Here is a 22,183-nt window from a genome sequence, read left to right on the forward strand (position 1 = left end):
ACAAATGTAGGTATAAGCCAGAAATTTTAAACAACCACAAATTCTGTGCTTATAATCACGCAACCTTGACTGAAATGAGATTATTTGTTTGTAACAAAGACCACAACAGTCAAAACACTGCCAGCACTTTCTAACTGACTGAAACTTTATAGCAGGGAGCAGAGGTGTGTTTATGGATGAGCTGGGGTGTGGCTGCACACTCCGAGGAAACATCTGCCCACCCACTGAAACTTCTGAAAATAAATTACAGTCTCATCTGTCATTTTGTTTTCTGTCATTTTGTCTTTGGACTAGAAAAACCAACAAGAGTTCTATTTGCCATTTTAAAGTTTTAGTGTGCTTAATCAGTTTGGCATTTCCGTTTCACGATCCCCACACACATGGCTATTATAAATAAGGGTATTAAAAGTCCATTTCTACCCATACAGGTACAAAGTAGATAAATGTATCCACTAGTGTGGCTTTTCAAGGGCAGGAGAGGTAGATTTACACACAATGGACTTTACTGTTTTTAAATACTGACTTAATTTTTCATGGTATAGATTCAGCTAGATGCTGGAAAGATTCTGAAACCAGAACGGTGTCTTGAACCTGGAAAGGTTCAAGAAATCAGTTTGAGATTTGTGATATGGTGCGTTATCATGCTGGAAGAAGCCATCAGAAGATGGGTACACTGTCATAAAGTTACGGTCATAGTCAGCAACAGTACTCAGATTGGCTGTGGTGTCTATACCGTGCTCAATTGTCAGTAAGAAAGTAAGTAAGAAGATATCCTCTGCACCATTACACCAGGATGACTGGCCTGAAGACGATTGGACTAGACCAGTGATGTCACAATGAGCCTAACAGCGCGAGGAATTAGAAGTGATGTAAAGCTTAGATTAGCCACCAAACACCTGGTAAGCAGACAGATGTGCCACTACAGATCTTCTTTACTAAACGTACACATAAACTCCATAAAGAAGTCTTGATATTGTTCTATTTATTTTGTTTTTGGGTGTGTGGCAGTAGTTATAGTAGTAACTTCTTCCCCCTGAGCCTGGTTCTTTTGGAGGTTTCTTTCCCACTGTTGCCAAGTGCTTGCTCACAGGATGTTGTCTGACTGTAAAGGTTTTCTCTGTATTGTTTTAGGGTCTTTACCTTACAATATAAAACACCTTGAGATCGCTGTTGTTGTGACTTGGCATTACTTTTAGAAAATTGAATTGAATTGCTAGAGGAACAACTGAAACCTACCAAAGATCCAAACCACAAGATTTGTGGCACAGTTGCATTGCCTGTTCCTAAACTAAACCTACATTTATGTAATCTAAAACCAACATTTTTCTTGTTGCCCACACAAATATCATAAGGACGGCAATCAGGTTAGCGCCTCAGCTGGGCACTGAGCAGAATCAAAAACCAACACAAAGTGTCAGATTACTGCTGAATGCCCCAACACAGTGTGACTTTTGATGAATCCTGAAAGCTTTCTGCAGTGTCACATTATGCACAAAAGATGTTTTGGGAGCTGTGGGAAGTGGAGCGCTGAGCAAAGTCATTAACTATTCAATTATGTTAAAAGGATCGAGCCAAGAGAAAGTGTCCGGTGGTTAAACAGAACAAAAGGTTGAGCTCGCCAGCAAATGGAGGTTGTTGGGTTGTATCAGAAAAGAGTGCTGTTTGAAGTCCCAGCAACCAAGCATGAAAACAGAGGGTTGAATATTAAAAGCACTGGCATCTGTTCAGATCTCTCTGAACAGAGAGACGGGCCCAGGGAAGGAGTCGTCTGAGGTTCACGGTGTTACCAATTGTTTAGACCTGTTTTTAACAGACTGTCATGTCCCTCATTGTAGATCATTTAGATGGGTTTGGAGTAACAGGAGCAGGATCCTTCCACTCTTTGATTCTTTTATGGTTTTCCCCCACTCATTCATTCATTACTATTCTCCTCCCTCTCACTGGTTACATCTTTGAATTGCATCTGTTTGAAGTCATTCCTTTGAAAATTATCTGTGGTTGTGTGAATTTTTCAGCCTTTTCTGTTTCTTGTTTCAGTATGCAGTTACCACTCAGTCGACTGATATACTTTTCCTTCCATTATTCTACATATATAATGACATTCACAACTATTTTTTTTTTGATGGATGTGTTCAAGCTCAGTCAGGTTGGATGGGAAGTGCTCATACTCAGCATTTTTCCCAAAGCCTGTGGAAGTTTCCTGAAGATTCCTCTTTTCCTCTCCCCTGACGGCTCCCTGCCACAGCTGCAGGAAGCCATCATCACCATGATCCTGCTACCACTGTGTCTTACTATAAGGATGCTATTTCCTGCTCAGTGTCTGTTGTTTGGTTGTTTGTTTTCTATACGCCACTGGCAATTGTGGTCAAATAGTTCAATCTTTGTTTCCTCAGAATGGAGGATTGTACTCTTCGTGCTGGTTCGTGGGCTTTTTTGCTATCTCTTAGCAGCCTGTCACGTGCCTTTTAGTGAAAAATTCTTTCAACTGGGACATTACTGTAAAGGTCACTTTGGTGAAACACTGCACTGGTGTTCTCTCATGCCTACAAAGGAACTCAGTGACTATGCTGTTCGTTCAGGTTCTGGGTTACCTGTCTGAAAAAAAGGCTCTTTGTCCCAAGCACTCAGTTTGGCTGGGCAGCCAGATCTGGGGAAACTGGTATTTGACAGCAAAAATGTAATGATAATTGGAAGGCTCCAGACTTCATCCGTTTCAGAATAATGGAGGCCAGTGAGCTCTTGGGTATTTTCTGTATTCCTTTGTATCTCCAGTTTGTTCCTTGGCATAAGCTTGTTTCCAAATCTACAGACAGTTCATTTGACCTCATGCCTTTCCCACTAACTGAGACCTGATAGACGTGTGTGTGGCCTTTTGCATCTAGTGCTTGACATTAGGCACAGGTAGACTCAAGGAACTAATAAGAATGTCAAAACAGCTCATGTTGATATAAATTCAATTAACAAAACAAATAACAGTGCAGGTTTTATTTTGCCTTTATTGATTCGAGTGCAGATTGAGAAATGAATTGAATACATGTTAAGAAGAACATTACTTTGTTCATTTATCAATTATATTTTTTTCCCCAGTGAGGCTTGGTTAAAATATACATATTTAGGATTACCCAATTTCTTAACTACTCATTGCTAATTTTTAGCATTCAGTTTATCCACTATTTATCCAGTAGTTATTCATAACCATAAGCTAACAATATATACTTAGAACACTTGGTAGTCTTTTTCAATAAGCTGTGATGGAGACAAATTTGTTTGGGCAAGCAGCATGAGAAATGTTCCCCATCAAAGATGTGGAGTACCCGCTATGGGTAACCACTTTAACCGTTTATCCATGAGTCTTACAAGAAAGGCTTTGTGTGACCCTGACAAAAAACAAAAACAGCAGAGCTACCCAAGTGTCAGAATTTTAAATATTAGAAACGACCTTCTAGACTTTTGCTAGTCTGGTTCAACAATTTACCCTCTTTATTGTTATCCACTACTCTTGGCTGCCCGCTTAAGTATAATTTTCACACTTTATTAAAAGCATTTCATATTTAGTTTATTCACTGTCAGTTAATTTTAGCTACCTTACGGATAAAGTTAGTGTAAATTACTTCCGCATTAACCGAATCAAAACGTGACTGATAGCCTTGAGTTTGAAAATGTCTTGTAACTAGTGATGTGCGGATCGATCCTGAAATATCGATTCCTCCGATACCAGTCATTTATGTTCTAGAATCGATTCTCACATTAAAATATCGATATTTTAGTAATTTAGGGTAAATTTGTAGTTTATCATTAACAGGAACACAGTGGAAAGAAACTATAACATTCGGATTGTCAACATTCAAAGGAACTACTTCCTCTTCCGCCTTTCATAGTCATGTGCGAAATACGGCTGTATAAATGTCTCGCAGCCCCTTGGCGTGCGCACTCACAACAATGGCTGAGCGTAATTGTGCGGACGTATTTTACCTCCACAAACAGCTGAGACGTGGTTTGCGATACATATGGCAAAAAAGTGAGGTGTTATGGCCATACTTGCCAACCTTGAGACCTCAGAATTAGGAAGACATTCAAAAGGGCTGTTGGGGGGGGGTGATAAATACATTTTACAGTGTTTATTTATCGGATAAAATACGTTAAATATCACCGTTATTATTGGCCGGCCCGGAAACAGCGGGGGTGTCCAAATTCAGAGGCTGCTTCCACCTGAGGACCCGGCCTTCGTGGTCTAAAGAAAGCCGTCACGTATACGTCACGAGCTCCCTCGGTGGAGTGAAACTCTGCCGTCTGCTCCTTGCTATCTAAAATATAACAGGGCGCTGGCGTAAACTCTCGACCGTCTCACACTTTGTTTAATTAGTTTTCTGTTTAACGTTTATTCAGCTGTGTGAAAACCCCGCAGGAACCTTCCAGAGGGATTAATAAAGTTAAATTTAATTTAATCTAATCTAATAACTTTCATTTCAGCCAAACCGATTTACTCACGAACAAATAAAACACTGAAAAAGCCAAACAATAGCATTTTTAAGTTATCAATGACTTATATATCATGTTTAACCCGAGTAGCGAAAGCCAGGGGGGTTTGAAAACGATATGTCGATCGGCTCAGATATTTAAAGTTTACACAGCTACATTCTGAAAACCTGAAACCTGAAAATATGTTAAAAGTTTTTTTGCGACCCAGAAAGAGAAATAAGAGTAATATTAAAACTAAGTAGCTGCCGCCATTGTTGGAAACTGGAATTGGCTGGGCCACGCTATGAATTCTGCATATGGTTTTTCAATTTTGTTGCCTGGGTGGAAAATCGGGAGAAATTCGGGATTCTCCCGGAAAAATCAGGAGGGTTGGCATGTATGGTTGTGGCAACATCATTAACCTTGTCAAACACCTCAGAGTAAATCATATCACAGAATATGACGAGCATATGTTGAGATGAACTGAAGAGGAAGACAGGGACAGGTGACGTCTCTCACGGAGTCCTTTAGTGATGCAGGCAGGCAAGGTGTTCAAATAGCGCACAACTTCAGTTTTTTTATTTCTATATGATGATCTCTGCATTATTAAGTGATAAGAACAAGAAATCTGATGTCCTGTAATCATTATGACGCTATAATTTGAGATACAATAAATAAAATGAGTTTTTGTACAAAGTATCGGTATCGGATCAGTATCGTTGATACCACCCTGAATAGTACTTGGTATCGGATCGGAAAGGAAATCAGTGGTATCGCACATCACTACTTGTAACATGTGTTATTTGCGTATTACTCCGTGAGGCTCCTGACTAAGGTAGCCGTAATGATCCAACAATACATCAAGCGGTGCAGCTTCGTAGCTTACCAAAGTTGTACTAAAACATATTTTGACAGATTTTCGAGCGCCGTGTACCACAAAAAAATCGATTTCTTGGTCAGTAAGCACAACCATAATTAATACGTAGAGTGCACTGTCGATTTTTGAGAAAATTAAAGGATTTTAAGTGCACCTTAATGTCTTAATTTTTAATTCTTGTCTTATATATAACAACAGTATAACCACAAACTGTTGAGCAACGTCCACACGTACCCGGGTATTTTTGAAAATGCAGATTTTTCTATGCGTTTGTAAACGGCGTTTTCGGTCACTGTAAACAGAGATTTCTAAAAACGCCTGCCAGGGTGGATATTTTCGAAAACTCCGTTTTTGCATTTACGTGTGGACGAGAAAAACGGAGAAAACGCAGTGTCAAAGGTGTGCCCTTTTTTGACGTCACACTGTGCGCCACGTTATTGTTTCGGTGAAATGAATTTCTACAATACTGTTACTGTTAATTGTACTCTCTGCAGTGTTTAAATGCTAACATATACACACACAGTTACTGTCCCTCCACACATAGGACTCGGTTCTGCTTCTATGCCCCATCCTTGTTTATTATTTCCCACCGAGGCTTCTAGACTTCTGATTGGCCAGAATACAGATACACGGTTAGCAATATATCGCCACCTGTTTCTTTGGCATGTTCCTAGCAGCGTTTTCCTTCATTTCTGCGTTTACGCGTGGACGGGATTATTTTTTAAAACGAAAACGGAAAATCTCCGTTTTCAAAAAATACCCGTGTACGTGTGGACGTAGCCTCAGTATTGTTTTAGTATTTTAAATGTTCACATACAATTTTCAGCAATTAAATCCTTTACCCACTAGTAACTAAATGTAGACTCGCCAACAGTCTTTACACATGCTCAATCACAGTACTAGAACCATCTCAATAAATGGTATTATAAAAAAATATATAATTTTATTAAATTTAAATAATTGTTGTTCAATTTAATCCACATCCGTAACACACCGAACGCAGGAAGTATACGTGGTGCTAATCGTGGCAATCAGTGCTAAAGTGGGAGAAAATGAAGCAAGAAACAAGAGTAAAACAAAACAAAATGTTCAGTGTTTTATTTAAAAACTATAAACAGTCACCAAAGTAAATAAAGCCAATCTCTAACAGACTGTTAGGTCTATGTATAGTCACACATCCTACTGACACCGCAGAAATGAGGATGGTTGGGTTGCCCCGGTCAGATGCTAATACGACAGGCAGTCATAAATGTTACACAACACACGGTAGAGAGGACAGTCTGAGGACGTGAGCCGGAATGTGGCATGGTATTAAGAATGAAAAAATAGTACAATAAAACTCCACACTATATTAAGATAGAAAAAAGTAGTGAAGAAAATATCATACCTGCACATAAAGCAAAGAACACAGGAGAAAACCTGTATAAAAACTCCATGTATTTAAACCAATTTACAAATACAAAAAAATTTTGGTACGCGCACTGTGCCCGTACAATGACAAAACGCTTACAGTGGATATATGTTACTTGTTTGTGTGTCTGTGTGTGTGTGTCTGTGTGCGAGTTGAGGGGAGGGTGTGCGAGGGAAGAGGAAGGGAGGAGAATAACTTCAATATTTTTTTTCTTCTACAAAATGACATGAGATATATTATTCCATACTCTTTCAGCCAGCAAAATGAGTTCTACAAGGTATTATAATACAAAAAATGTCACAGTTCCACAAAAAACTGTTTTCCCCCTCCCTAAGCTTTACAGCATCAGTACCTTTGCAGAATTATTTACAGGTTTTTAAGTACATTCATCCACTGCTGAGTATAGAATCACATTAGATACAAGTGACCAGGGATCATAAAAAAAGCAAAAAACAAAACAAAAACATACTACTTTATTCAATCCTGCCAAAGTAATGCTTCTATTACTCCACAGAGCAAGATCTCCAGTGGCTGCATCGGCATGAAAGAGGATCTTCTTTATATATATTCACAACATATTTACAAGATTCTTTTTCATTAATTGTAATGGTATTTATTTCAATAATAAATAAGTGAAAATATATTGACTCAAGTAAGAAAACCAAGCTACCAAGTGTCTAAAGAAAAACAAAAAAACAAATAAAAAAAATTCTCTGCGCCAGTTGCCAGCCGAGTCCTCCTCCACCCGACCCAGTGGGACACCTTCAGTAGCCCTGCCCCTTGCTCGACTCCCCGCCCACCCGTAATCTTCAGTCAACCGCCGCTCACGCCACACATTAGCTCACGTGACAAAGAGAAAAAAAAAAAAAAAAAAAAAAAAAAAGAACTACGATAAAATAAGAAAAATAAAACTTGAACAGAATGTGCTCGTGTTTGGGGTTTCGTCGGTGGAGTCCCGTCGGTGAAGCAGTCTTAATGAGCTCCCCCTGGTGGACAGCTGGTGGAAGACCCCATGGCAGTTTTTTTGTTTTTTTTTACCCCCCTTTGTGTGTGTGTGTGTGTGTTTGCATGTGTGGAGATGGAGGGCGGGGGTTGTGAAACACAGGTTCAGCAAGGAGGGGAGGGGCGTGGTTTGGGGCGGGGGGGCCGGCAGACGTGGCAGAAGGAGGGTTCTTTGTTCCGCTTCCCACCCTCTGCTCTCCCCCTGCGGACCCGCTACGGCTCACCGGCGGCTTGCTCCTCTCGTCACTGGAGAGGGACGGGTGGGTCGGTGGGGGATCAGAGAGTTGTAGAGGTTGTCCTTTTGCCGTCAAGCCTGGAGCGAGCGCGTCAGTTCGTAAAGGCATTTGGCGAGCGTGGTGGAAACCTCCATATTACTTAGCGCGAGTACAGAGAGGTGCGTCTCATGCCTCTTTAACAACCTGAAACAAAGAAGAAAAGCCTTCAGCTTTATTTTTTATTTTTTTGGGGGGGGGGGGTTATGCTAAATTCACTTAATGCAGCAGGTTACTCACGTGCGACCACAGTCAGAGTGCTTGGCGATGTTCTTTAACGTTAAGGCAGCAGTAAGTCGTATGTGTTTGGTCACTGGTCCCTCTTTCTCATCCTAGGAGAGGAAACGGTTAAGAAATAGAGTCACGTACTTATACACTAGGACATAAATTATGATCAAATATACTGACACTTTTGCCAGCAAATAAAAATAAGATACAAAATTTTCGGAACGGACGATATCCAATCAGAACTAGTAAGTTGTGTAGAAAGGCGGGACAAGTTTGGAAGTGATCCAATCAGAAGTCTGCCCTCAGGATCAGTACACCTGGCTCATGAAAACATGACAAAATATCAACAGGAAGAGAAGAGCAAATAAGAGCTCTCATCTTAGTTGCTGAATAAGTTCAGATTTAGTCTATTATAATCTTATGACGTTTAATCGACTAAAACTAAAGGAATTTAGATACCTCAATCATGACTAAAAGAAAACAAGTGTCAACTTGAGCTTCTCCAACCCCTCACAGAATAGAAAACTACCAAATTCCTTTAGCCTCGGATTTCCAGTCAATCATAAGCAGCAAGATGATGGAAGCTTCAGAGCAGCTTAAGCCCTCCTCAGTCAAACAAAAGTGTGTGTGTGTGTGTGTATATATGCAGGGAGAGATGAAGGTAGGCGTCAGCCTTGTTCTACTCACAGTGAAGTCCCTGAAGACCAGGTTTCGAGAGCCTCTGCGTAGGGCCATGAGAGCTGCGCTCGGATGATTGACGATTGCTTTCGGTGCTCGTGGTGCCGGAGTGCTGCCTGCCGCTGGCGGGGTCCTTCACAACACATCAGGCATTAATATTTTTCGAGCAGCGTGACATTTCCTTCTATGTTGAACACGATTTGTCTTTTAGTCTTACACATTATGATAAACAGAGACGGGTGTACATACTGGGAAGAAGTCTGATTGGGACTTTGCGCCTGCTGCTCCTCTAGTTTGAGTCCGGCTAGCAAAGCCTCTCGAGAACAGTGCTTATCCTGGGAACACAAGGAGCAGAAGCTTAATTTCATATTTTTTTTTAAAAAAGCCACTATCAAATAAGTAACAGCTAAAAAGTGCAAGAAATAGAAAGTAAGGAAATTTACCTGCAGATGTGTGATGAAGGACAGTCTCTGCCGGGGAAAAGGTTCACACCCTTCCCACAGACACTGCCCTCCATACACATCTTTCCCCCCGTGTTGCGTTGCTGCGTGGTAAAACACTTGGGAAGGTGTTTCAAACCACCTGAATAGGAGAAATTGGGAATAAATGAGGAGAAGCCTGAAAAAAAGCTCAGTGAAAGTTAACAAGAGTGTGAATGCCCGTACCGTTTACAGGACTGCCACAGACACTTAAAGTTCTGCCCTGCTTTCCGGCTTTGCTCTGGCGGCACTGCGGAGGCTTGCTGCGCTGGGAGGTGAGGGCTGTGGTTACCCGCTGGTGCAGGCTGGGACGTGGGGGGCGGGGACGGGATAACAGCAGGCTGCGGAAGAGAGAGGGTTTCAGAAAAGCTGCTCCATTAGAAGAACGCTGCGGGCAGCATCACAGACAGCAGCTCATTTCAGCGAGAAAGAAACGAAGGCGTCGCGATTGTTGGCTGAGATGTAACCACGGCCGGCTAATGGCAGGAGTTGTTCTCTCAGCCGCTTTGCTGTGGGAGGTGGGTATCAGCGAGAGCCACATGGTCTTAACTGGCCTCACCTTCTTAACCTCCAAAAATTCAGCACTTTCAGAATTGGGTTTTCTGGTCTATGAAACTATGAGAAGCTTTACACTGAGCAGCAGCTTAAACGAGCAGGGTAACCTGTATCCACCTGCTGCTACTACTGTCAGACATTACTCTTATCCTAATGTAATGTGCACTCAAATTGTATACATACAGTTACAGCGCCAACTTAAAAAAAAATAAAAAAAAATCTTAAGCTTTTGACCAGCGTATACTAGCAAGAACATAACAAGGGAACCTTTTTACAGTGTTCTAGGGCTGTTTGATATAACAATATATATCGGATGACGATATAAAAACGTCTATCGTTTAATTTTACGCTATCGTTTGTTTCGTGGTGTCGCAAAATAAACTGTTTACAGCAATATTTTTTCATCGTTTTGATGGTCACTGTAGTGGCTATATTAATTTCTTAAAGTTCTCTCTTTCTCTTATATTTAATATAACCACACTACGGACGGACAAGCGCCTGTTTTTATGCGTTGTCGTTAGCAACAATGACGGTAAAACCATCACGTGTCCGCTTGTTTATTTTCCACGAAAACCTTCCACGTAAAGCTCAAGATCCTGTTGAGACTTTTCAGAATAAACTGAATCACGTGAAAGAGTATGCAGAGTATTTACGGCAAAAAACAGCCATCAGGTGCTAAAAAATAAACCTTAGACTCAAACGTTAGAACAGAACATTTCCCCGCAGCACGCCGTGTAATAAATACTCACAAAGAAAACGGCGGCCGTTACAACTTATGTCTAAAATGTATCGTTTCATGCATCAGTTAAAAACACTCGACTCTAGATAAAGGACGCCCAGTTGGAAACACTTCACGCAAGTCGAGCTGCCCGAGATTCACAGAATTTACAGAAAATGTTAAAGATGGCGCTGGCACGGCTGGCAGCCTCAACCCAATTTCCCTCGGGATGAATAAAGTATGATCAATCAATCAATTTATGTCGTTATCGGGACGATAGATGTCTTATATCGGGATATGAGATTTTGGTCACATCGCACAGCCCTACAATGTTTTACATGACAGTCATTGAAGCGTCTTATAGTACTTCAGTCACAGAGATCAAGAACAAACATAATTTCAGGCATTTCAGGCTCATTTGTCATCCAGCAGAGGCATTTGGTATCATGTATTTGGCAAGAAAGAAAGCAATGCAGAATAAAAAGCAAATGTTCTTCCAGTCACTTTCTCTGCCCATCTGTACCATGTTTTGGAGCAGGAGATTTGAAAGAGTAAATGTAACTTTTAAGTGAAGCTGACACAGGATTTAACAAAAGACAAGCTACTGACACAAGACTTGCTGATACAAATGCTTTAGTATTTACTTAGCGTGACAGAAAAATCAAGACACATTTTTGTGGCAGACCTAACACAGTCACACTACGAGAAGACGGCGTGGATAAAAGCGGTTTGTGGTGACACTAACCCTACAAGTGACTCACCGCTGTGCCAGCTGCCTGTGTGGGTGAGCAGTTCCTCTGCTGAGTGGCGTTCTCTATTGCTACTTTGGCTACTGTGCTTGGGTCTGTTCCTGCTGGCACTGCCACCATCGTGGCACTGCTGCCGGCGTTGTTGGGGTCGCTGATGGTGATGATGCGCACTCCCACTTTGTTGGGGATCCCCGAGGACGCCGTTGTTGCGCTGCGGTCCTCGTTCTCGGCCGGCCTCTTGAGGCCTCGAGCCTCGGGGGCCACCCCATTAGCAGGAGAGCCTGCAAGACTCTGGGAGGTAACAGTAACAGAAGGAGGGAGAGATGAATTGGGGAGCAGTTGCTGTCTTAGCACAGGCGCAGCATGGGCCGGCCCCAAAGGTCCGTTGGTTAATTCCGAGGGGGGCCTGTTGCCTATTGCCTGGGGTCCGTTGGCCAGGCGCTCAGCCTGCTGGGCTTTGGCAGTGTCCTGCTGCGGTGGAGGAGGACTAGGAAGAGGGGGATCTGAGCTGTTGGCTTTCTCAGAGGGGCCCACCTCCCCATTCCCCCAGTACTGTTTGGAAGCGATGTGATTTGGAATGTTTTTGTTAAAGTTTCCACCACTGTCACTCCGATCAAAGTCACACACCCCATTGACAAGAGTCTTTTTGGGGTCGGGGATTCCCTCGGGAGGGGTGTTTGGGCCTGGAGAGAGAGCCTGCTTCCCGTTAGCAGGGTGACTCTCCGTAGCAGGGCCATTGAGTGCTCCCTGGCTGTTCCCTGAGTGGTATGGAGGTAGATTCGACTCCATGCACTTCCGACCATTTAGCAGCTTGGCACCTTCCGCAACGTCACCGTTACTGGTTTTGCCCTTGGAGGCGTCTCCTTCTGCCAACGAGGAGTTCTCCATCACCTCTATCTTCCTCTCATGGACGTGCAGCCCTGTGGCGTCTTTGGCCTCCTCCTCCTTTTGACAAATGATTTTGTCTCCTCTGAGTGGAGCTGGCAGTGGTGGTGGCGGTGGGGGCGGCGGCGGAGGTGGAGGAGCTGCCGGGGCATGTTGGGGCACAGTTCCAGTCGAGAATGGAGGAGGAGGGACGCCTGGGGCCACAGCTCCCTGGCTGACAGCAGCAACAGCAGCAGTAGAAGTGGTGAAGCCAGTGTTGGGGACCACGGTGAATGTGACTTGTCCAGGAGGGGCAGGGCCCTGAATGATAGTAGCTCCCCCTGAACTGCTTGCAGAAATAAGCTGGCCTGGCAAAAGCTGAACCGTCTGGAGGCCCGGAGCTCCAGCAGCTGGAAGCTGACCGGGAACTAGCTGAACATTGAGCTGCTGAGGTTGAGACGAAGGATTTTGGGTGGTGTAGCCTGTCTGATAGATGACCGGTGAACTGGGGGTTATCGTGTTGTTGGGAGGGGGCACCTGTGGAGCAGGTAGGATTAGCTTTCCTCCTGGAGTAGAAGGTCCCCGCTTTGGAAGCAGTAGCTGTTTGATCAAGCTGGACTCAGTGGAGGTAGGCTGAGAGGAAGGAGGCTGGGAAATAAGCTGGAGAGGTGGCTGTTGTTGGTGCTGCTGTTGCTGAAGCCGTTTCATGGACAGTGCGTGGCTGACAGTTTGACTGGGCTGGACCTGGGTGTTGGAGTGAGAGGTGGGAGGTGGGCATGGATTGGAAGAAGCCCCGGGTTGCCCTGCTAGCTGGATAGTTTGGGTGCCAGGGATGGCAGAGGGGTTGGCGAGAACAATCTGGTGGATGGCAGGGGTGTAGGCTGGGCTCTGCTGGGGGTTGGGACTGACTATTACTACACTCTGCGCTTGCTGCTGAGGCTGCTGGTTGGGAGTAGCTATCGTAGCTGCTGGTCCACCTGACTGGTTTGGAGCTGGTTTGGGGGCGATATTCTGAAATGTGACTCGTGACCCCTGGGAATTGGGCACGCTTGTAATACTCAACGCCTGAGCAGCTCCCACCTGGATGGAAGAGGCGGGTGACGATGCAGCTGCAGCAGCACACTGAGGTTCTACCTGGGGAGCTCCACCCTGAGGCCCAGACAGAGGAGGTGTTTGAGGCAGGGGTGGGTGCTGAGTCACGCCTTGTACCCTGGCGGTGAGGATGTGGCCCTGTGGTACCTGCTGAAATAGCGTGACAGGCACCCCCGTGGGGAGCATGGGGGAGTGTTGCTGCTGCTGTTGTTGCTGGACCGCTCCTGGAGGGGCGGGGCTTTGAGGGGCGTGGTTCTGGGTGGCCGGTGCTGATGTTGGAACCTGGACCACTGGACCAGGCCGGACCTGCTGTGGCTGCAGTGCTGCCAGAGGATTTGGTGGCATCTGTGGAGGCACCTGCGGGGGCACCGGGAGTCGGGGAACAGTCGGGTGGCTTGCGGTAGGAGGTTCCTGTGCTGTGGAGGCCATGGATGGGGTGGAAACACCGGGGTTGAGGCTGGGGCCTGGAGGCCGGACGAACTGGGGCCCGGGAGGTAAGCCTGGTAACAAATGAACAGAGAAATACAAAAACATTGAGGAACAGGGTGAAACTCGTGTCCTATTTACTTACAGTATAAATCAGTAAATAAACTGCCTCCCATGACCTCCAATTAACGCAAGGAAGACATTTCTGTTCAACACGTATCATCGTTTGATTAATCACCCCGTAAGCCATATTTTGTGATTAAAGTTTCCCCATTCAGCACCAGCTGTAGTGTCTGTGATGTTCAGAAGCGCCCCACAATTTCAACAAAATCCTTAAAACAAAAGGGGATAGTGTAGTTTTGGTCATTTGGGCAGGCTTTGCACCTGCAAAAGAGAAAACAGCAGTGCAGTGCCTGTTCAGGGACAACTTAAAAGACATGTCCTAAATGCATCACACACACACACACACACACACACAAACTCAGTGGGGACACTCACTGAAATAGCATGTGTGTGTCATTTTGCTAGGGCCAGTTAGAAACAGGCAGTTTGCGAGTTGCAGCATTCTCAAGAAGCACTTACACAAAGAACAGTGATGCAAGTGTTTAGTTAGCACAAACCACTGACAAATAAGAATTGCAAGGAAGAAAAATATGTCCAGCTATCTTTAGAAAACCAGTTTGAGTGTTACACAATTAAAATGATTAAATGTCAGTTTTTTTACAACCCTCACAAGGCTCGTTTCAGGATCATCTTGGTTCTCGGGTTAAAGCTCGAAGTAAGTTTAAGTTAGTGTAAAGACTTCAAACTTAGATGTAAGACTCTACGCTACGAATGTAATTCAAATCAGTTAAGTCCGTTATTCATTTAGCGTCAAATGAGTCATACGGAGAAAACAATCAGACGACCACTTTTGGGCAAGCGCTTGGCAACAATGGGAAGGAAAAATAAATAAATAAAATGAAATAAAATACAACTCAGTCAAACAGAATGTTGGGAATGCATCAGTAGAGCAGCAGACACACTGCTTACAAATCAACTTTTAGCCAAAAGATGAGAGCTGCTCATCCAAACAGCCTCAAAGTTAGCATTGCGCTAATGCAGGCCCTCAATAAATCTGCCAAGCTGGATGTGGATCAGGCAAACAGTTAAAGAAACAGAGACTGACAAATTACAATAGTTATCAGCAAGAGTGTAAAAGACTAGCTCTAAATAATGTCTTCACTGTTCATTTCATGACCTGACACAGCAAAGCTGCACTCTCTCAATTTCACTAGCCAGCTCCTCCAAGTAACTTCTTTTCCTTTGATCGTTTCCTCAATATATTTGCTTTTGTAATTAGTTCAGCCATCTCAGTCGCAGCGGTACCAGCTCTGCTCTCTACAACCCCGCCAGCATCCACCTCTGCACTATCACTATTCTGGTGTGTGTTATAGCTCCTATGACATTTAGATGTTTTCTGAGTTGTTGACCAAAACCTTTTTCTATTTTTCCCCCTCTCTGAATCCCATCAAGTCTGAGCCACAGGCAAACAAATAATAAGGTCAGCATGTAAAGTGAGAAAGCAAAAGCTGGCTCTGTGTACAGGTTTATGTGTAGCTTTTATGTGAAAGTGATTCACTATTATAGCTTTACCTGGGGGTGGGGCCTGAGGGTCTCCAGGTGCATCGTGTCGGGCTGCTGGAGGTGGCGGAGCCGATGCTGCTGCTGCTGGAACCGGCTGTTGCTGCTGCTGAGGCTGCTGGTAGTACAGCTGGATGGGCAGGGGGATCGACCGCCGCCTTAGCCCCACCAGGAGGATCTGAACTTGCCCGTTGGCCTTTGGCTCTTCTTGCCTCCGCATCGTGTGGTTGGGGAACACAGTCCTGTGGTGGCAGGAGTAAAGACACCCATAGAGTTCTAATACTTGATTTGTGTATCTACACATCCATCTTTGACTAAATCAGACATTTAAAGCATACAATTTTCACATTTTCTGCTCCTTCAAACCATCAAGAAACTTGTGTCCTACAAAGCTGGAGGATGCATGTAATTATTACTTAAACTGATTTATTAAAGTTGCTCTATAAAATGAGAAAACTGGCTCATCTCTGTTCAGAACACAGACATTAAGTGGTGTTTTACACTGGAGCAACATAGAAAGGATCAGACAGGAGGAGGAATCAGGACTGACCGCAGGCATTTGAGAAAGCCGGTGGAGTTCAAGATGTTGCTGCGGCCCATTTTACTGCATGTGGCCAGGTACTCTGAGTACATTTCAGATCGAGACACGGAGCCCTCTGGGTTTGTCTCAAAGTGTGCATTTAGCCTGTTTGGAAGAAGCAGAGAGCATCGACGGAGAGGGTTTAAAGCAAGGAGACACAGCAGCTCCTTCCTCGCACTAAACTCCGTTTTTCCTTTATTCAAATTAAGACTGTGCACGACTAGGAATACATTCATCTCACCACTGCAGTGTAAACTTCTCCCCGTCCAGTTCAACAATGCCAGGCGGAGGTTGAGAGGATTGAACTGAAACTCTTGTTACTGAGGAGATAAAAATGGAAAAACCCATTTACATTAGAAACTGATTTAATGCTACAAACTGCACTGCAAAGCAAAAGGAAAATATGCACCGACTCAATTAATTTCAAGAAGGTAGTGCTACCCAGGCGAACCACTAGATGGCAGCAAAGTGATAACTTTGCAGTAGCAGCCCTGCAGAGTACAACTTAGGAATGACACTGCCAAGGTTAGAAGGGTTTCTCACACACACACACACCCACACACACGCACACACACACACACACACACTGCTCTGAGGAGTTGTTGCAGTTGTTTTACATGTGCACTGCCTTTTTCCTGACACACAGACGCGTGTGGTAAAAACGCAACCCCGCATTTATTTTTAGATAAATCAGTGACTTTCTGAAGTGTTGCATGTTTGTTTTACTTAAAAGTTTGTATTTTTCTGTCTGCTTCAATGCACTGGTTTCACCACAGACACACAAAAAAAGCTCAAAAACATTTTACAATAGCTTCTTGAGTTGTTTTTTTTTTTTTTTTTTAAACTGTGCCCACTCTGCCATGGAGAAAACTGCAGGCCTGCTTTGAGTACTCATTGTGTAAAACCTGATGTAAAATGATGCAAACAGACTTCTGTTTGGTTTCCTGTTGGTTTCGTGCTGGTGAAGCTGCACTCCAGTAACTCACACGTACAGCTCACAGTTCTGAGGAATTATCCGATACCCTCTATCTGTACAGCACACCAACGACAGAGTAATCTCCGGTGGATTTAGTGGTGGTGCTTTGAGGGCATTTGCATTATCTAGACGGCTTTCTATGCTCTTTTTGCATAAAAAATAAATAAATAAATCACCTTCCTTCACTATTCTGACACTTGGTTTTAGTATCAGATGAAAATGATGCAAAGGCATACCAATTGTATTGACTTAAATTCCAGCTGTTAAAAGTTTTGATGCCGTCTAAAAATATCTTGTGTGAAGATTTTGAAAAAGGCCAATAGCGATACAACAGCTGTTCTTCAGCAAGCATGGTGTTTACTGCTACGTCAGTCTTTGTTGCCAGGAGCACATGGCTTCTCGGTAGTTTGCAGACACTATAGAGGATCAATGCAAAACCCGATGAGGTTACGGATCTGATGTGCCAATCAGATCCGTGGTTTGATCCCTGGCTCGTACAGACTGCGTGCTGAACTAAGGGCAAAATACTGAACCCCTTAACTGCCCCGGATTCATCCATCAGAGTACAAACACTCTATACAAGAACCATTACATTTACCATAACATCTACTAAGAAACAAGCTAACTGCTTTGAGATGGGTAAACATCAGAAAACAATAAGAAGAAAATGTGGAAAGACTTCACGAGTAAGCAGGAGAAAAACTAAACCATTCCTCTTTAAAAAGAATAAAAAACCCATCAAAGAGGCTTGTGTCCTCTCTGTGAAACACTGCTATACACAGATGTAATTACTCATGTTTGCAGAGGTCTGCAGGATCTCTCACAGCTCTTCATCAAGTTAAAACAGGAAACCCCTCCACCATCTCCTCTGTGTGTGTCCAGCGGACCTCTTTTGACTGTCCTGTCTCAAAGTCTGCTTGTTGTTTACAGACTCTTACAAGCTGTACAGTAACGACCTGTATCTGCACTTTTTCCCTGGATGATGCAGCTGGCATAAATATTAAGTTGGACCCAGAACGCTGATGTATGACTGACAGCCTAAGACCAGGTGAACTAACTGACAGCTCCAGATCAGGTGGCCACACTCAGCATCTTCACCATTTCCATCTGTTTGCTCTACATCACACCACTGAATGCAAATCAAAGCAAAACAAGCTCTTTTTAAATCTCCCCTCTCACTTCCGGGTGTGACTGTATTAAGCCATTCAGCTGTGTCAGACCACTGCTCACCTGGTGCTGGAGCTCCCTGCACGGCCGCGGGTACCTGCTCGACCAGCTGTGGTCGGACCTCAGCTGCCTGGTCGGCGTTCGCCTGATGCTCAATCAACCGCACCGCTGTTAGGGCGTCAGGTCCAAACGTATGAAGGTCTACAGATACTAACCGAACCAACAAGTCTGAGCAGGAGAAGAAAGAACGTGGGGGGAAAAAAAGATTAAATAAGAAACTGTGATTCATGAACAGCTACTTTAGTACAAGTCCTCCTTCTTTTGGCTGCTCCCTTTAGAGGTTGCCTCCACCTGACACCATCCCCAGCATCCTCATCTGTCACACCAACCCTCTGCATGTCCTCCTTTATCACATCCATGAATATATTTTAGAGCTGGAAATGAGCCTTCTTTAACAGTCAGGCTAGCGTGACAAATTGGGAAGCAGAAATTACCACAAGTGGCCTCCGTGAGTTAGAAAGCACGAGGTAACGGTCGATTTGTACCTATGCTGTGGTCAACGAAGGCGATCTTGCTGCATGGGATCTCTCCGAGCTGTGCCAGCAGGTATAGCACCTCCAAGGAGGCCATGAGGAGCATGAGGTCCGGCAGGGTGAGGAGCAACATGACCTCCCTGTATGAGTCCTGGTCCACGTACTCACAGATTAGCACACCATTGTCCTCCACTTTGCTGAGGTTACCCAGGATCTCCATGGCTAAAAGACGCACAAAACACACACGCAGTTAATTAACCCAAGATCCTTTGTACACAAAAATACTTTGCTAGAGGCAGAAACTCAAGTAGCAAACACCCACCTCTCATTTTGAGAAACCTGTCCCTGGACATCAAGCATTTAGTGATCGTGTGAAAGATCAGATGTGTCGTCCGAAAGTCAACGGGATCCAGCTGGAGCTACAAGAAGTCAGACAAGATTTATACAACGGTGCCACCATCACTCCAGCAAGTCAGCTGGCAAGACCTGCAACATTCATTAAAGACGTTTTACAGAGTGGACTCGCTGCCCCGCCGTGCTGAGAGCATAGGAGGAGACAGGAGAGCCAACATTCAAATATTAAGTGCACTCAATCAAATCAAAGCACAAAGTTACTGTAATTTAAAAAAGAAAAAAAAAAGTACAAGGACACATGAATTCCATGATGGCAGCTACGATGTATTGAGTATAACATATTAGGAAAGAGAAAGTGTTTGAAAATGTTCATATTTACATTCTTGCAGTATCACATCTAAACCCCGCCACTCAATTAATGACATCAAAAGCTCAACTGTCTCTGTGAGGCACACAGTTTCCACTAAATATGGGCCACACGGACATGTTTTTTATACTAATGAACATTCAGTTTAAAAGGAAACAGGCCGTGGCCAGTGGCCAGGCTGTGATGCTCACTGCGGCCACTGCTTCCATTCTCACAACTCTCTTTGAAATATTTCTGCATGTTGAGTCTTCAGTATTTGTCTAAAGCCGATAAAAAAAAATATGAGAATTCACCCCGGTCTAATAAATATGTAAATGTTATGCTGAAAGGCCAACAGTGTGGAAATGATGCTGATACACCATCTGTTGTCGTTTCTCCTGGAAACCTACAGCTACAGCTGATACACCACGTGTCTTCTAATGAATCTAGTAGATATGTCCGCATATTTATGAGCAGGAACTAATTTAATCATTAATCCATCTGATTTTGGAAGAATATAAGCATGTTAGCCTGTTCAGCAAGTGAAAGTTCGACAACAGTCACTGCTGATTTCCACTGCTGAAGTCCAGGAGCTGGCAGCAGTTAAGCTACTCTGGTATTCTTTATTTTTTGTCATTTATACACTCACAGGGCGTTTTATTATTAGGGGGTACCGGGTGGGACCTCCTATTGCTTCAGAACTGACTTAATCATTTTCAGCAAGGTGCTGGAAACACAGGCCAAAATCACTGTACTGGATCTTGTGGCTGTGGAAACTTATTTGAGTGCAGTGAACTCATTGTCATATTGAAGAATCCAGTTTGAGATTATTTGAGTCACTGAACTATAGCCTCGGTTTCCTGTTCTTTGCTAACCAGAGTGGCTTCTGTAGCTCATCTGCTTCAAGGTTCGATGTGTCGAGCTTTCAGAGACGCTGTTTTTCATACTTTGGTTGTAGTGAGTTGAGTGAGCCTTCCTATTAGTTTACAGTCCATCAGCAGTCTCTGAAATACTCAAAAGCCTGTCTGGCACCATCAACCAAAAATAATAATACAAAAAAATTCACCTTCCTTCACTATTCTGACACTTGGTTTTAAAGCAGGTCATCTTAAACATGCCTGAATGCTTAAATGAGTTGCTACTATGTTATTGGCTGATTAAATAGCTGTGTCAGTGAGCATGTGAACAGGTGTACTTAATAAAGTGGCTGGTGAGTATATATACAGCTACAGCAGTGGACACTCATTAACCACGGGCAAAGTTTCAGATAATAAGGCTAGCATGCATGGAAGTAATCCTTGCCTCTAGTAAGGTCAAAACATGAAATCACTTAGCTGGAAATGATCCCAGACTTTAAATATGTGGCTAACTAATGTCGGATACACCCGTCACGCTGTCATTTCTTGCATGCCACACTGGCAGTTTAAGAGAGAAATTGCAGATTGAACTAGAGTCTATATATTTTTGCTGCTATGTTTTGGTAAGGCTACAAAAAAAAGAAAAAAAACAACAACAACACCTACACAAATCAAATATAGAGCACTGCTTTTACTACAGCCTAACATGTGCCACTTCAATGAGGCGAAACCCACAGCTCCACAGATCTGCTGGCCACAGATGCTGCTGTTATGACTGGACAATCGCTGCAGAGGGGAGGGGTTTAGCTAACACATGAACTGCACTGAAGGACGCCATCACACTAGCATCAACTCAACTTGCTGTTCTCCAGCTCCACTGAAGTATTTTGGGTAAGAAATGACAACTCGGCGTGTCACAGTGACCCACATTTGAAAGCAAATTTCCTTCATTTAGTGTTCAGCTTCACTACTTCACTGATCTGACACATATCCCTAACACGGGAAAGGGTACCTCCACGTGAAGCTATTTTTAGCACATTGTACCATCACAAACCCACACCTACCTCGGCAGCCACGTTGCCCAAAGTGTCCAGTCCGAGCTGTCGGAGTGAGATGAGGTTACAGTGGGCGCAGAGCAAAAGGAAGCGCAGGCACGTTCGGTTGGCCGCCAGCAGCTTGACGTTGGCCTCCTCGAAGGAGAGGTTACGCAGGATGACGGCAATCTGCAGCACCCGCTGGGCCTCCATGTCGCTGATGCCCGCGGTCCGCGGAGGGTGGAAGAGGCTCTGCCAGCGCTCCGCGCACGACGTACCATCTGCAGAGAGAACAGGAACAACTTACAGCGGGTGAGGGTATAAGCACATAGTGTATGAATGGGAGGGGTGCTCAAAGGAGGGACACGTGTACTGTATAAGTGTGCATTTACCTTGTGCTGGGTTGTTCTTGTCCCAGATCAGCTCCCTGACTTCAGCGTCCTCCACCACCTCTTTCCAGAACTGTGAACAAATAGAAGCTCTTAGCTGTGCGCTCCAAATTCAGCTAATAATTCAGCTGGATCCAAATTCAGCAGCAGTGAGTGTTTGGGATGGTCAGACTGCCTCGAACAGCCCTAATAAATCTGCAGCTACCACAGCGTGAGCATAAAAATAAACTAAGCTGGGGTATGAGTAAGTCAGTTAGACTTACTTAAGGAACAACTTTAAAAAGAGGGTGACCTCTGTGGTTGTAAAACAAACTTGAACTTTATAAAAGTGCAAGAAAGAAAAATGACCATACTGCTCTCATGATTTATGCTAGTAAACATTGTCAGTGGCATAGATCAGATCAGCTCACTGTGAAGCTGTAATCTGACACAAGACCTGCTGCCAGTCTTGTGGCATGATTGAAATGTTACAAAAACAGCCTGGCTCAAGACTTTTGCACAAGACTGTACACTTT

At 44.0% G+C, this 22,183-nt stretch overlaps 1 protein-coding gene across 1 annotated transcript in view; it reads right to left on the minus strand.

The window, feature by feature from the left end:
• Positions 1–6,418: 6,418 nt before the first annotated feature.
• arid2 (AT-rich interactive domain 2) overlaps positions 6,419–22,183 on the minus strand; it is a 38,272-nt gene continuing 22,507 nt past the window's right edge. Inside the window, exons 7-21 of the mRNA XM_084909649.1 lie at positions 21,672–21,741; positions 21,310–21,560; positions 19,011–19,107; positions 18,701–18,910; positions 18,219–18,383; positions 16,254–16,332; positions 15,983–16,117; positions 15,445–15,674; positions 11,440–13,883; positions 9,592–9,746; positions 9,370–9,508; positions 9,176–9,261; positions 8,936–9,059; positions 8,261–8,352; positions 6,419–8,167 (exon numbers count right to left, since the gene is read on the minus strand). Coding sequence (XP_084765775.1) covers positions 8,056–8,167; positions 8,261–8,352; positions 8,936–9,059; positions 9,176–9,261; positions 9,370–9,508; positions 9,592–9,746; positions 11,440–13,883; positions 15,445–15,674; positions 15,983–16,117; positions 16,254–16,332; positions 18,219–18,383; positions 18,701–18,910; positions 19,011–19,107; positions 21,310–21,560; positions 21,672–21,741 — 4,389 coding nt within the window. The 3' untranslated portion in view covers positions 6,419–8,055. The remainder of the gene's footprint in view (positions 8,168–8,260; positions 8,353–8,935; positions 9,060–9,175; positions 9,262–9,369; positions 9,509–9,591; positions 9,747–11,439; positions 13,884–15,444; positions 15,675–15,982; positions 16,118–16,253; positions 16,333–18,218; positions 18,384–18,700; positions 18,911–19,010; positions 19,108–21,309; positions 21,561–21,671; positions 21,742–22,183) is intronic.

The sequence above is a fragment of the Perissodus microlepis genome, chromosome 17 (genome assembly GCF_051167445.1).
Source record: "Perissodus microlepis isolate ML-2025 ecotype Zambia chromosome 17, ASM5116744v1, whole genome shotgun sequence".
Lineage (NCBI taxonomy): Eukaryota > Metazoa > Chordata > Actinopteri > Cichliformes > Cichlidae > Perissodus > Perissodus microlepis.